This window comes from Caloenas nicobarica, chromosome 15, assembly GCF_036013445.1.
Source record: "Caloenas nicobarica isolate bCalNic1 chromosome 15, bCalNic1.hap1, whole genome shotgun sequence".
NCBI classification, from domain to species: Eukaryota; Metazoa; Chordata; class Aves; order Columbiformes; family Columbidae; genus Caloenas; species Caloenas nicobarica.
Window position 1 is genome coordinate 9,744,148 of NC_088259.1, and position 13,805 is coordinate 9,757,952.

Below are 13,805 nucleotides of genomic sequence, written 5' to 3' on the forward strand. Positions count from 1 at the left end.
TCCCCAGCGCTGATGAAACAAAGAATGCCGCTTAAGAGTATAACTGACTCTGCTGTTAAGTTTATTTCTCCGTTTCAACGAGAACGAGCGGTCACGGGGCTGATCCGCTGCGGGGCCGTCATGGCGGCGGCTTCCGACTCCGGACTACAGCTCCCAGCGTGCCCCGCGGCGGGGCGGGGCGAGCGCGGGGCACGCTGGGAGTTGTAGTCCCGCCGCTCGGCTGCGCGCCGAGAAGAGGCGGGCGGGCGCCCGGAGGACTACGAGTCCCATCGTGCCCCGCGCGCCGCCCGCCCGGACTGCGGTACCGGGGGCTGTGGTGGGCACCGGGCAACCGCCGCCAGCCCCCCCCGTCCTGCCCCCGGGACCGGCAGCCGCGATGGGCGGGGAGGAGGAGATCGTGCGCATCGCCAGGCGGCTGGACAAGATGGTGGCCAAGAAGAGCGCGGTGAGTGGCGGTGGTTGGGGTGCGGGGGCCGCCCGCGGCCCCGGTTCCTGGTCTGTCAGCCGGGGCCTCCCTCCCCGCCGGGCCGCCCTCCTCGCTGCCGGGCTGTGGGACCCCCCGCTTGTCCCTCGGTGCTCGTCGTGAGGGGGCCGCGCCTTCCCCAGGCCCCATTTTGGGGGCCCCCTCTATGCGGCCGTTATGGTGGAGCAGACACCCCCCCATGGAGGGGGGTTCCGTCCCCAGGCCCGGCTGCAGGGGATTCCCTCTCCATTCCCCAACCCTTGCAGTGGTTTGGGGTCCACCCCATTCCACCCCACTGCCCGTTACTGGGCTGGGGGTCCATGTTCCCTATGGTGGGATGGGGACCCCTCCTCCCCACACTGTGCCCCCCACAGCCCAGCACCCCGGGGCTCTCCCTGTGTTGGGGTGTTCCCCTCTTGGGGAGCATCCTCGGCCTCCCCCTGCCCCGTTGGGAGCCTTGAGAAGGGGGATCCTTGTGCATCCCCCCAGCACCGGCCTGGGGTTCTGCCGGACCCTCAGGGAGACCCCCAAGTGCTCCTGGATTTGCCTTCTGCATCCCCACCCCGTGCAGACACTTCTGCTCACCCTCGTGGGCCGTGGAGCCCTGGCCTTGCTGCTGTCTGAGTGTTGTCACTGGTGGGACTGTCCGGGGGGACAGCAGCATTTCCCTGCCTGATGGTTATATCAGTTGGTGAGGCACAAGTACAAACAGTGTTTTTATAATGAGGGTGGTGAGAGCCTGGCCCAGGTTGGCCAGAGAGGTGGTGGATGAACCATCCCTGGAGACATCCCAGGCCAGGCTGGACGGGGCTCTGAGCAACCTGAGCTGGTGAAGATGTCCCTGCTCATGGCAGGGGTGGCACTGGAGGAGCTTTGAAGGTCACTTCCAACCCAAACCATTCTGTGATTGCATAAGTGCCAAGGCAGCAAGCTGGGTGACACGGGTTTGTGACAGAGGAAGGCTGTACATCTGTGTTTGGGGTGGGGGAGAGGGATTTTGGGGCCGCGGTGGGGGAGGTGATAGGAAAGGGGTTTTGGGAACATGGTATTTAGGTGATGGGATGCTGGGTGCGGTTGTCACGTGAATTTTTGGGTGCTGGACCGGCTCTGCCAGCTGCAGATGGAGGTGAGCGCTGGCACTTTTGTAGCTGTTCTAACAGCCCAGGAAAGTGTGTTTGAGCTAAATCGCAGCTAGTGATTTCTATTCCTGTTGATGGCAGGTTTTCAACACCATTGTTGTAATAGGAAAGGACCAACCTTGCAGAATTTGCTTCCAAGCTTCACTGAGAAAGAGGCAGCTACTTAAATGAGCGGTATGCAATGTTTCCTCTTGGATGGCATTTTATACGGTACTGAACGGTAGCGTGTTTATTGTATATCGGCTAACTTGAGAACTCTTCCCGCAGGATGGTTACCCGGAGTACCTGTTTGTTGCTCTAGTTTTTGCGTGGATCCCCATTTGCTGCCACTGTGCCAAGTGGCTCCATTTCTGATAACGGAGACAGGAATCGCCCGGTCATTTTGTATGTTAAGGGCTGGATTTAATGAAGTCCGTTTGGCTGTTGGAGGAACAGAAAGGTGTGAAACTGCCTGAGTGGGAAGCTGCTCGTTCTGGGTACGGTAACGTGTGGTTTATGCTGGTGTGAGTTGCTTGTGTGTGCACTGAAAGCTTTGACTCTGCTTTGATTTGGCTTTTGCAGCATCTGTTCTGTCTTCTGCGTAGAGAGGATGGGATCTGAAGACAGGGTCTGACTGCTTCGCTGCTCGACAATCGCAGGCTCTGTTGATCTTGTGCTACAAATGGGTTTGGAGTGGCTAGTGTTTTAAATGAGCTGTTCAATGTGAACACTAGAAGGCCTTGTTGGATAAGGGGGATGAGAGGAGAGAGCCGGCTGAGCGCAGACAGACGTACCGCGGGCTGGATCTGCTGAGTGCTGCTGGAGGGAGACTTGGCCAGTGCTTGGGTCCCTGCCGTTGTGCTGGGTGACTACCAATTTGAGGTACCCACAGACTGTCTCGTCAGAGTTTTGTCTGAATTTGGCTTCTGGCATTTAGAGCCAATGCAAGGAAACTTCATATAACAGGTTTCAAGCGCCCAGCTCTTCAGCATCACTGCTTGATGGTTTTGCTCCTGGTATCAACTCTTGCTCTGAGGAGAGTGGGGTATTAATACAATTCTAGGAAATAGCTACATTAAGTTTCATGTAGAAAGAGGATATTTCCAGCTCTGGCTCTGGGCAGTGATTATGATCTTTAGGTGGGTGACTGAAGTTCTTGCAACTGTGCTAAATTGTTCTTGTGACCTAATGTCACTAATCAGGGCCCCCAAAATCGTGAGTTTGATAGTAGGATCACTCCTGCAAGCCAAGTGGTGTGCTGAGGGCACAGTAGTGATTCACAGGGTATTTTTCAGGTGTCAAAAATGTTGAGCTTGCCAGGTAAGGATAAGAAGCGAATGCTGCAGTTGTACCACAAACCAGCAAAGATCTGTAGCGCTCCAGTGCTCTTCTGTTTTGCCCATTCCAATATCTCAGGTGCCTCCAGACTGTAGGATCTGCTGTCTGTCTGGAGCAGCAACCCCAGCTGATGTTTTAGGGAAGGCTTGTTCGTGCTTTTCCCTTTGAATTTAACTTTCTGAATTTATTCCCAAGCTGTTGCATTTACTTGCCAAAAGCTGAGGCATTAATTCTGTTTCTCTTTTCCTTTCTAGGATGGTGCAATGGATTTACTGAAAGAACTGAAAAGTATGCCTATGACTTTGGACTTACTGCAGGTGAGTTGCACAGTTAGGATAAAAAGCTAAAGTTTGCATCTGGATGAGCCCAAAATGTTGTTTAAATGGACTTAATTATTTCCTTTGCTTCTTGCCTCACTCAAAGCATCAAAATAAACATTAAATTCAGAAAATAGTATTGAACCTGGGTTTTAGACTGGCAATTAAATAGCTCTGGGACACAATGTGCTGCCTGAAACCTGTGCAGAGCTGAGGAGGCAAATGTGGATAACTGCTCAAATCCTTTCTTGGGCTTCAAAAAGAGGAAAGGCCAGAAAGTAGCAAACACAAAGTCTGGGAGAACTGGAAGTCTTTGTAATGGTGATATTCCAGATGCTGGGGAGGTGTGAACAGAATTACAATTCAGAGATTAAGATATACATCTTGGATTTTTTCACTCTAAGCTTGAGTGTCAGGTAGAGGTGTGTGGAGAAGGTGTTTGTGGGTGATGAGATGTCCAGCTCCTGATGGACTTGAGTAAACTGGAGAGTGTCAACTCGCTCTTCCAAAGCTGTGCAGAGAAAATAATTCTGCAAGTCCTTGGACACTTCATATCTTGGTCATTGCTTTGACTTCATCATGCTTATTTCTGATTTTGGTTAGTAACAAGTAACAAATCTGTTCTGGAATGATTCATTTGAATGTTCACTCGCAGTCCACCCGCATTGGGATGTCAGTGAATGCACTGAGAAAGCAGAGCACAGATGAAGAAGTGATATCGCTTGCCAAATCCCTCATCAAATCTTGGAAAAAACTTTTAGGTAAGAAAATCAGCATATTCCTGTCAGATTCAATTTGTGAAGGAGCTGCCTTCAGCAGGAGGCTGGGTTTCTCAGGAGAGAAGCAGAATATTCCAGAAAATCAGCCTTTACAATTGCACCCTCTGTCTTTCAAGTTTTTTTCTCCTACCATGTATTCTTCTAGACTTATCTCCTGTTTAGCCAGCTCATCCTTGAAAGAGCATTGAAAGCTTCAGGACTATTCTTACCACATACCCGTCCTTATAATAATTAGCAGCATTATTTGTAGAAACAATATCTGCACTCTGAACCCTCCGTCCCCGACTGTGTGCTGTGTGGCATTAATACAGCGTGTGCTGTCAACCTCGTGCAGTGGCTTGGAAAGAGAAACGCTGGAATGCGTTTTGGGTGATGAGTTATAGGAAGACCTTAGTTTAACACCTCGTGGACGAATTCACATGGACCGTTTCCTGCTGGGGAGGCTTTCATGGTGATGAGCAGAAGCTTGTAATTCTGTCTCAAAAACCCTAATGCTGAGATTGCACAAAATTGCATGTGAAGGGATACAAACATGGTCTTAGTGGTTACCTTTGATAAAAGAATGAGGCAGTGCTGAGATTGGAAGGGTCCTGTGTCTCCCACTCTCTGCTAGTGACACAATGTGAAATTCAAACACTCCTTATTTTTTAAACAGATCTTTTGGGCAGCTGTGTGTAGCAAGGAACAAGAGCAACGTGGTGTTTGAGGCGAAGTGAGATGTGGAGCTGACTCTAGTCTGCACCCCAAGGCTCCTGTTTCTTGACAGGCTAAATGGGCGATAGAAATGCTGTTTTCCTCTCCTGGCTGGGACATCACCTCCAGCTTAGGGCTGATGCGTATTGGCTGGGCTGGGACAGTTTCGGTCAAACTTCTTCTCCAGTGCAATGAAAGTCCTCGCCAGGGTTGTGCTCTTGGCTTTCAGCAGCACTTAGGCAACATGAGAAGTCGGATTCCCAGAAGGACTAGTCTGTGCTGGCTCTTGGCTGGAAATGCTGCTTTAGAGAACGTGATCCAATCTGTGCTCAGCAGCCAGGGTGTCTCTGAAAGAAACTTTTGTGATGAGGCATGTCTTGTGAGGAAGCTTATCTCCTGGGCAGGGAAGGTGATTGCTCTTGAGTTTGGTGAGGAAAGCTTTTGTTTGAATTAGTTTGTACTTAGAGGCAATTAAAAGGTCTGTTAGAAAGCTGGAGGGCCATAAAGGTGTGTTGTTTTTTTCTCTTGCTTCTTTTTGGAGGATAATAAGTTGCCTTAGGCCAACACTGTGTAGTATTAAGATGTTGATTAGTGTATGCAGGGTTGTAGCATAAAGACCAGTCCTGAATCCTTTGGCATCCTATTTCTCTTCTTTTGAATATAGATGCTTCTGAGGAAAAAAGTGAGGAGAAAAAGAAGAGCATGTCCTTGCCAACATCTTCCTCAAAGGAGACTGGTAACTCGCGAGACCAAAGGTAATGTCGCCTTTGAACCAAAGGCGATACTGTTACAGAGTTTGAATTTGCTTATGATACCCTACATTAATTTTTTTAAAGTGCATGAATTGGGAATTTTGTGTAGTCAAATTCCTGGCCAGAAACCTTGAAATGCAGACTGGTGCTGCCTACCCCAGGGTGAGGACACGGGGAGGATCTGTTGTAGGGCTCCTGAGGGTGATAAGAGCCTCTGCATGCCCTTGCTGGTGAGGGGAGGCAGATTTCCATCCAGGGTGAGGACAGAAGCCTTTATAGAAACACTTGGTGGCTGTTCCTGATGGAGAGAGGAGAAGACAGGTATTACCAGCTCGGCTCAAGCCAGAAGTGGTGTTGCACTTCAAAGAAAAAGGGAAACTTCTGATTTAACCTTTGGAAAATTGACCTTGGGGCAGGCAGAGCCTGGAGGGAAGGAAGTGTGAGATGTTCCCTCGGCACGGTGGCAGTAGACGTTTCATGAGCAAATTGAGCTGGGCCTGCTAGGGGATCTGGTTTGAAGGATGAGGCTTGTGGTGATTTCACTCGGAATATGATCCCGGCTGTAGGTAGAGAGGCCAAACCCCGCTGCCTCCTTGCTTTGCTGACAGTTATCACGGGGTGTGTGGAGTGGAGCTTGTGCTGCAAACCCTCCCCTGTGCCTTGAGGATCTGCTGCAGCTATTGCAGGTTTTTTTTCCCTTGATGCTTTCTACGTGTGCTCAGTCTCCATCTTCTGAACGGCAGAGCATCCCCTTGGTGGTGCAGGATAAACAGAAGTGAATGGATTAGCGTAGCACAGACTGAGGTTAGCTCCTGGTGTCAGTCTGGGAGCCGAGCTCTTTGCAGAGATGGGAATGCTTATTCTCCAGTGCTGCAAAATTAACTGCTAATCTGCCTTGACAAAAAAAAAATAGAATTTATTAGCAGTGAAGATTCTTTGTTCTTTAGAGCACAGGCTGTGATGAAGGGAGCCAGGCTCGTTGCTCAGTGTGTGATAGCTGGTTCAGATGAAGCTGCTAGTGAGACACCAAAGAGATCAGCTTGTATTCCGATATTTCAGCCACTTAGTCTGCTGGATTTTGGCTGGGCCTTCCTCTCCTGTCAGGGAGAAACACTTGAATAGCTCTTGGCCTGGAACTTGTCTTGCTTTCTGGAACGCAGATGTAGAAATCCCTGTGTAGCGATTGGAGAGTTTGCGCTGAGACCTGAAGGATCCGAGCCAGCCAGCCTGGAGCTGGCACCTGGGAACTCACCCGCTGCATTACTGTGATCCAAAGCATATTCTGCAGTGCTGGAGTATTTTAGACCATTAGTGTAGTACATTTTAATAGACTGTGTCTAATGTTTCTCTGGCTCTGGCAGCATGAGCTTTTTATTTTCCAGGATTCTCTAAACTGTCTTTATTAGGAGGTTTTGGATCTGTGGCCCGAATTCAGCTTTTCCATGGGATTTTCTTCCAGTGCAGCCCCAAGTTCTGCTTGCAGTCCCTGCCTGTTGCTTTGCCACCATTTTGTTCCAGTATAGCCTTTTTTTTTTAATGTATAAACTTTGCTGCCTGGATAGATTTACAAGTTCTTTCTCCTGTTTAACAGGAACAGTGTGAACCACAAGGATTTCCTGAAATAAGTCTGCTAGGTGTGTTTGAGGTCTATTTCTCAACTATTCTAATTATAAACTAACTTCTAAAGCTTAATAAAATAACTTTCTGCGCAGTCTTTGGAATGGCTGAGAAGTTAAACCACTTGGATCTTCAAGGAGATGTTGCCTGTGCAGCATGGGTGAAATATCAGGGTTTCTTTTTTCCTTTGTTTCTTACTGTATTAATGTTACCAGGCATTGGCTGTAAATACGGTGCATTTTATGACCCAGACACCGAAGTCAGAGCGATGTCTGCTGAAGAAGTTGCTCTTCTGTTGCCTAGCTTTAAGAGGAGGGGGAAAAGCTATAAAAAATCGTCTGGGAATCATAATAGCCCAATAGCTTCATGGGTTAAACCCTTCATTTATAGCCAGCAGAGCTCACAGGAGAGCTTGAGTCTGGGTTGATGGTGTTGATTGCTGTACTGTCCCATATTTTAGTTCAGGGCATGTGTCTTTGTGCTGGTTTCCTCTGACTGGTTTTGTATTGTGATTAACAGGATGTTTTGCCACACACCTGCTGATCCCTCCTCTGCCCTCAGTGATCCGAACTGAGACATTCTGACAGGTGAAGTTTCTCTTTTAGCTCCAACAAAAGGCAGGAGCCTCCGAAGACCCCAACCACCCCCAAAATCACCACCTTCCCTCCGGCACCCGTCACCTGCGATGCTGTCCGCAACAAATGCAGAGAAATGCTAACAGCAGCTCTCCAGGCTGATGGTGAGTGCTGGGGGAGACACCAGCCATCATCTCTGCTTACCCCTGGGGCACAAAATGAATCCGTAACAGTCCATGGAATTTGTTGGTAATGACGTTTGTGCGGTCACCATCTGCTCTTAGACTCCTGTGCAGACGGGAGCCCTAGGAATACTGTGATTCCCTGAGGATTTGGGGTGGAACGAGTCTCTCCTGCACTCAGGCTGTGCCATCTGAAATGAGAGGCAACTGCAGGTGCTCAGTGTCTCTGAAAATCAGATTTTTAAATACCTCAAGCTGAACACATGCTTGTGTCCAAATTGCAGATCCCTTTGGAAAATGGGGGTCTAAGCACTGCAGAGTTTTATTAATTTGGAGCCAAGGAATGTAGACAGCAGATGGAGAAGTTCACAAAGTCTTTATTTCTAGCCTTCCTGTGTGTGTGCATGTGTTTATATATATATGCTGCATTAAATACTTTGTCTAACTCTTAGAAAAACCCTTTCCATATGAAGTCTGGGCAACAGTCTCCTTGAGTCCTTCGCTAAGCTCAGCCCCGCTCTGCCCCGTCTTCCCTGCTTTATGGCGTTGGTTGCCATGCCCCTTGTCCAAACTCGTAGCAATTATTGCACTCTATGCGATGCTGTTTAATTGGCAAGAAGAAGCATGTGAAAGAAGAGGGGAGGAGCCGAGTCCTGAGCTGAGAGGAGAAATGAAGGCTTGATTCTGATACTGCTGCTTTTGGGCCCTGAGTTGAGCTATTTCTCATTGACACCAGCATCTGATGAGACTCGATTCCTGCCTGTATACGTTTGATTTCAACTATACCAAGAATATATGGGAAAACTGTATGTTTTGGGGACTGGGTTCTTGCTAGCTTTGTCTAGTGCAGTCCATCTGGAGAGGCAGAGGGCACAGGCTGGCTGATCATTCTGTTTGCATCACTACCCTTTTCCAAAAGGTGGCTAGAGCAAAGGCCAAGATGCCATTGATGGGAAGAGCATGTAAATCAAAATAGCAAACCAGCTAGATTTGTATCTCAGAAATACCGAGCCTGGGGACCCCACCCCTGGTTGGAAGTTGTTGACCTCGTGTTTCTCTTGTCTTACAGATGACTACGTTGCCATTGGCGCTGACTGTGAGCACATAGCAGCCCAGATTGAAGAATATATCCTTACGTATGGGGCTTCCTCAAGAGCCTGTGTGCCTCCAGGCCATTAAATTCATGTGCTTGGAGGAAAAATGGGACAGTCTTTCTTCGCATAAATGTTCTGCAGCATCTCTGCTTGTCAGGGCTCCGGTTCCAGCTCTGGCTGAGTCTTGGGTCACTAACAAACCCCCAGTGTGGTGCTGGGAGCTCAGGGCAGACCTGTGCTGGTGTGACGGACATGGTTATGTCCTTCTGTTCGCACCTGTAATCCCCAGCTTGTCCTTCCCATCAAAATACTGTTTCCTGCTCTCAGCTCTGCTTCCAAACACATGCAGCTTCCCTGTGCCTCCCTGTTGGGGAGAGTGTGCTGATGGACAGAGAAGCGATGGGGAGGATGGAGCAGTGAGGATCAAGTTGCCTGTGGACTTGAGATAAGCCAGGAGTTTGCTTGCTTTGGGGGCTGTGGGGTAGGAGATGCAGCTGGGCTCTCTCAGTGGAGGGTTTTGTGGCTACTTTGAGAGAAAGAGCATGAGTGGTGTAGAAAAGTGCTTGGAGGGCTCTGGGTTGACTGCAGAGTCCTTGACTGCCATGTACGCATATACCAAGATGTCAAGAACACCGACATGAAGTACAAAAACCGAGTGAGGAGCCGCATCTCGAACCTGAAGGACTCCAAAAATCCCGAGCTGAAAAAGAACGTGCTGTGTGGGGCGATCACCCCCGAGCAGATCGCAGTGATGACCTCGGAGGTGAGGAAGCCTGAGGAGTTTTTGCTTCTTACAGGAGACATGTCCTGTGGTTTGGCTTGAAACAAGAGGCTGATTTGCTGCCAGGGTTGCAGATGTCTCAGCAGCCGCTGCCAGAGTGCACAGGGAGCAAGTTAGCAATGGTTTCTGCAATGTGGAGAGTAGTCTGGGACTTCAGATCGTCACAGAGGCCTAGTTATCAACCAGCAACGTGGAATGAAAGGTTTTCTGTCTTGACACCCATCTGTTAGACCACCCTGTCTGTTGACTCTACAGTAGTGAGTGTGATAGTAAAACTGGATAAATGTGATTTTATTGCTTTTTTTTTGAAAGGAAATGGCCAGTAACGAGCTGAAGGAGATCAGGAAAGCCATGACAAAAGAAGCAATCCGGGAGCATCAGATGGCCAAGACAGGAGGGACGCAGACCGACCTCTTCACCTGTGGGAAGTGCAAGAAGAAGAACTGCACCTATACCCAGGTCAGTCTTGCTGCTCCTGCAGCCTCCACACCCTTCGCCTCTACACAGGACACGATCTGTCGTGATCAAGCTCTTCTTGCTCAGTGACACATCCTGCAGCACAGCACAAATTTTGCCACTGGTGGAGAGAACCTTTACATACGCTCAAGGCTCTCTAAAATGTGCTGCTTTTGCACAACGATTTTGCACGTTTCCTTGGAGCTTGTGTGACTTTTTTTGGCTCATTTGCACCAGAGCAGGGGCTGTGCAGCACCGAGGAAGCTTTCAAAACACAGCAGTGCTGCTCGCTGCCCAGCTTGGGAGAGCTGCACGTTGAAAGCAGGTGCTGGGAATGTGGAGATTCAGACAAGAAAGGAGCGGGTAGTGTAGAGGAGAGAGACAGCGGAAACTGAGGCAGTCACGTTGATGGTATTAAAAGTGCAAATTAAGAACGTAAATAAGCCGCAGCTGGACAAATCCCAACTTATTTCAAATCAAACAACATGAAACAGGTGAAAACAAGGAATAACAAAGCAGCGATGTGAGCAGGCAGAGGGGATTTTTCTCCTCGATGGGCAGCTGCTGGAAGCCTTCTGCATTACCAGTGCTTTTTAGTTCCCATGTTTGCGCCAGGCGTCTGGAGATAAATGTGCCTTTGCTGTGAGTCAGTGGTTTAGAATGTGCAGATACCCAAAAATGCACCAGCAACCACATGATTGCTACCGAGTGGGTGCGCACAGACTGCGTGTGCGAGCGAGTGAGACTCCTCCGAGTGCTCGGCCGTGACGTGCAGACACAGCTGAGAGCCCGGTCGGGGATTTTCCTGCGGCTCGGCAGCATCCTGCATCCCGCAGGCTGGCTCGGCCCAGGGTCACCATCCCAGTAAGGCAGCTGGAAGTACCGACTGGGCCGTCTCGCTCGCCCCGGCAGCACGGGGGACTCTGTCTGCACCTGTCAGATTGGAGTCCGACTGCCTGGAACTGGGGCAGGTGATGACAGTGGCTTGTGAATAGAAATATCAGAAGATTTTCTGTAGTTTTAGTTAGTTTTTTTCAGTGAAATCACTGTTTGGTGACTGAGATGTTGTAAGTTCCAGGTAGATGAACTGCCATTTTTGAAAGCGTTGGAAGTCAGGCAGTAATGTCAAATGAGAATTGCAGAATTCAACTATCTAGCATACTTGCAAAATGTGCTTATTTTGCATCATGCAAATACTGTGACTCTTGCATATTGGGTAATTACACATGTAGATCACCATAATTAGCCCTCGACATAGTTCTGCTGTCTGGCTTGTGCAGGGAGTGCCAGTATTTTCAGTGTAGATCTGCTTTGCGTTCAAATGCCATGAAAATATGACTATTAGCGAAGTATTTCTGGCAAGAGCCAGTCAGAGGCAGCAGTCGCATCTGGGTTAAATATTCAGAATTTCCTTAATGGCTCAAATACAAAACAGGCTGGCAATGTGCAGAACCTGGTAACCCAGAGCATGTTCTTGTGAGGCCAGGACTGGTCTGTAAATGGCTTGAGTGTTTTTTTATGTGTGACTGGAACACGTGCTTGGTGGGGCTGAGGGTTTCGTCATCTTGCTGCCACCTGCATCCCTTCCCCAGGGACAGTACGGAGAGGGACTGGCTGTGGGTATAGAATTATAGAACAGTTTGAGTTGAAGGGCCCTTCCCAGCTCATCCAGTCCCACCTCTGCCATGAGCAGGGACATCTGCAGCAGCTCAGGTTGCTCAGAGCCCTGTCCAGCCTGGCCTGGGATGTCTCCAGGGATGGGGCACCCACCACCTCTCTGGCCAACCTGGGCCAGGCTCTCACCACCCTCAGGAGAAAAAAAATCTTCCTTGTGTCCAGCCTGAGATACATCCATCTCCAGAGCCAACCAACTGCAAGGAATGGGCAGCAGACAACAGTGAGGAGGGAAATCTGCTGCCTCAAAACATGTCATGAAATATGTGTAGAGGTTTATTTCTGTGTGTAAAACAATAACCAGGCTCATTTTACAGGGAAGCTCCTTTTGCCCTCCCAGGCCTCAGTCTCTCATTAATTTCTGACACTGTGATCGCAGCCTGAATCCCTGGTGGCCAGAGGGACAAGGAGCTCCCTGTGACCCCCCCGCAGGGCCATGTGCAACACTGGGCTCTCATTTCCCTCCTGTCCCCCCAGGTGCAGACCCGCAGCTCCGACGAGCCCATGACCACCTTTGTCGTGTGCAACGAGTGTGGGAATCGCTGGAAGGTAACGCACCAAGGGTATTGCTGGTGCTTGGGGGGTGTTGGCGGCTGCTGCTGCCCTCAGAAGTGCTGCACAAATGCTGACTGGCTCTAGCAAGTGATTTTTCTTTTTCTTTTTTCTTTTATTATTATCGTTCCTCCCAACACAGAGGCAAGAGCTCCTGGGTTCATCCCATTTCTGCAGACCAGCTGGGTCTCACTTGCTCATTCCCTGCCTCCTTCCTCACATCCCATTTTCTGCCATGACCAACTTGATGGTGCTTTCCTTGCTCCCTCTGCCCCTGAGGGATGGTGGTGATGCTGTTTGGGATTTTAAAACTGCTCTTTTATACTGTGGAGGGAGCTCGGGGGGAGCAGAAATCTCCTGGTCAATGGTGAGCAGAAACAGTGCCACTACCAAGTGCCAAAGAGCCACAGCTGAGAGATTTAAACAGGACCTTTGTTAGTTTGGCCTCTGCTGAATCCCCCAGCCCTCGCCAGCTTCAGAAACAAGCCCCTCACCTGGATCTCCATTTCTAGGCAGCCCACGCATGACCCGCAGCTCCCCTTGGCAGTGAGGTTTTCTAATCAGAGTTGTCACTCCCTTCTCTTGCAGTTCTGCTGAGATGTGCAGTGGCCAAAGGCCGGTCAGAGCGTGACCCCCCCACTCCAGCTCCCGCCGCCGTCGTGTTCCTGTCCCATGTGAGTTTGCTCTGAAACGCGCGGGGAGAGCAGCTGTGGGCTGAGGGGCCGGCACGAGAATTCACTCAACACACTTAACTGTTATTTTCTCTCATCTAAGCAAATACGGTCACTTTTTCTTCAAAACTAATATTAAACGTTTTTGTCAGTTTCTGACTTTTATTTGAACTGTGTGTGTGCAGAGTTTTGCTTTTGTGGTGTGGGAGCTCAACAGACGGTGAGTGTCCAGCTGGGTGAGGGCTGAACAGAGCTGGGAGCACCAGAGAGCAAGGAGCTGCTTGTAGGGCACCCTCGGAGTGTGAATCATAGAATCACAGAACTGTTTGGGTTGAAGGGACCTTCCCAGCTCCCCCAGTGCCACCCCTGCCATGGGCAGGGACATCTGCACCAGCTCAGGTTGCTCAGAGCCCCGTCCAGCCTGGCCTGGGATGTCTCCAGGGATGGGGCATCCACCACCTCTCCGGGCAACCTTGTTCCTGGTCAGCTCGTGAAAAATAAACCACTGGGCCGAGTCCTGGGCTGGCTGGTTGGGCAGAACTGGGATTCCTCGCCTGGCTGAGGAGCGCTGTTGATGAAACACAGCTTTTTGGGGCACAGATCAGCATTCATTTGATTTTGTGTGGTGATCTGTACTTTGTGATCTCAGGCCTTCAAATGCCAACAGCACAGGCTGCTGCAAAGATCAATGTGCTGCTCAGGTTGTAACAGCGTGAACATAGTGACACCAGCCACAAAAAAAA

General features: G+C 49.9%; 1 protein-coding gene across 3 annotated transcripts; it reads left to right on the forward strand.

Moving 5' to 3' along the window:
- The first annotated feature begins 223 nt into the window (after positions 1-223).
- On the forward strand, positions 224-13,197 carry TCEA2 (transcription elongation factor A2). Of its 3 annotated transcripts, XM_065645598.1 has the most exons (12): positions 224-445; positions 1,684-1,776; positions 1,870-2,078; positions 3,174-3,236; positions 3,892-3,997; positions 5,373-5,463; positions 7,683-7,816; positions 8,904-8,960; positions 9,537-9,691; positions 10,022-10,168; positions 12,317-12,388; positions 12,980-13,197. In XM_065645598.1, exons 4-12 carry the CDS (start codon positions 3,183-3,185, stop codon positions 12,986-12,988), a joined length of 825 nt encoding a protein of 274 aa, XP_065501670.1. In that variant the 5' UTR covers positions 224-445; positions 1,684-1,776; positions 1,870-2,078; positions 3,174-3,182; the 3' UTR covers positions 12,989-13,197. The 3 variants fall into 3 exon arrangements, with proteins under 3 accessions (XP_065501670.1, XP_065501671.1, XP_065501669.1); XM_065645599.1 differs by lacking the exon at positions 1,684-1,776; XM_065645597.1 differs by lacking the exons at positions 1,684-1,776; positions 1,870-2,078.
- Positions 13,198-13,805: the final 608 nt, after the last annotated feature.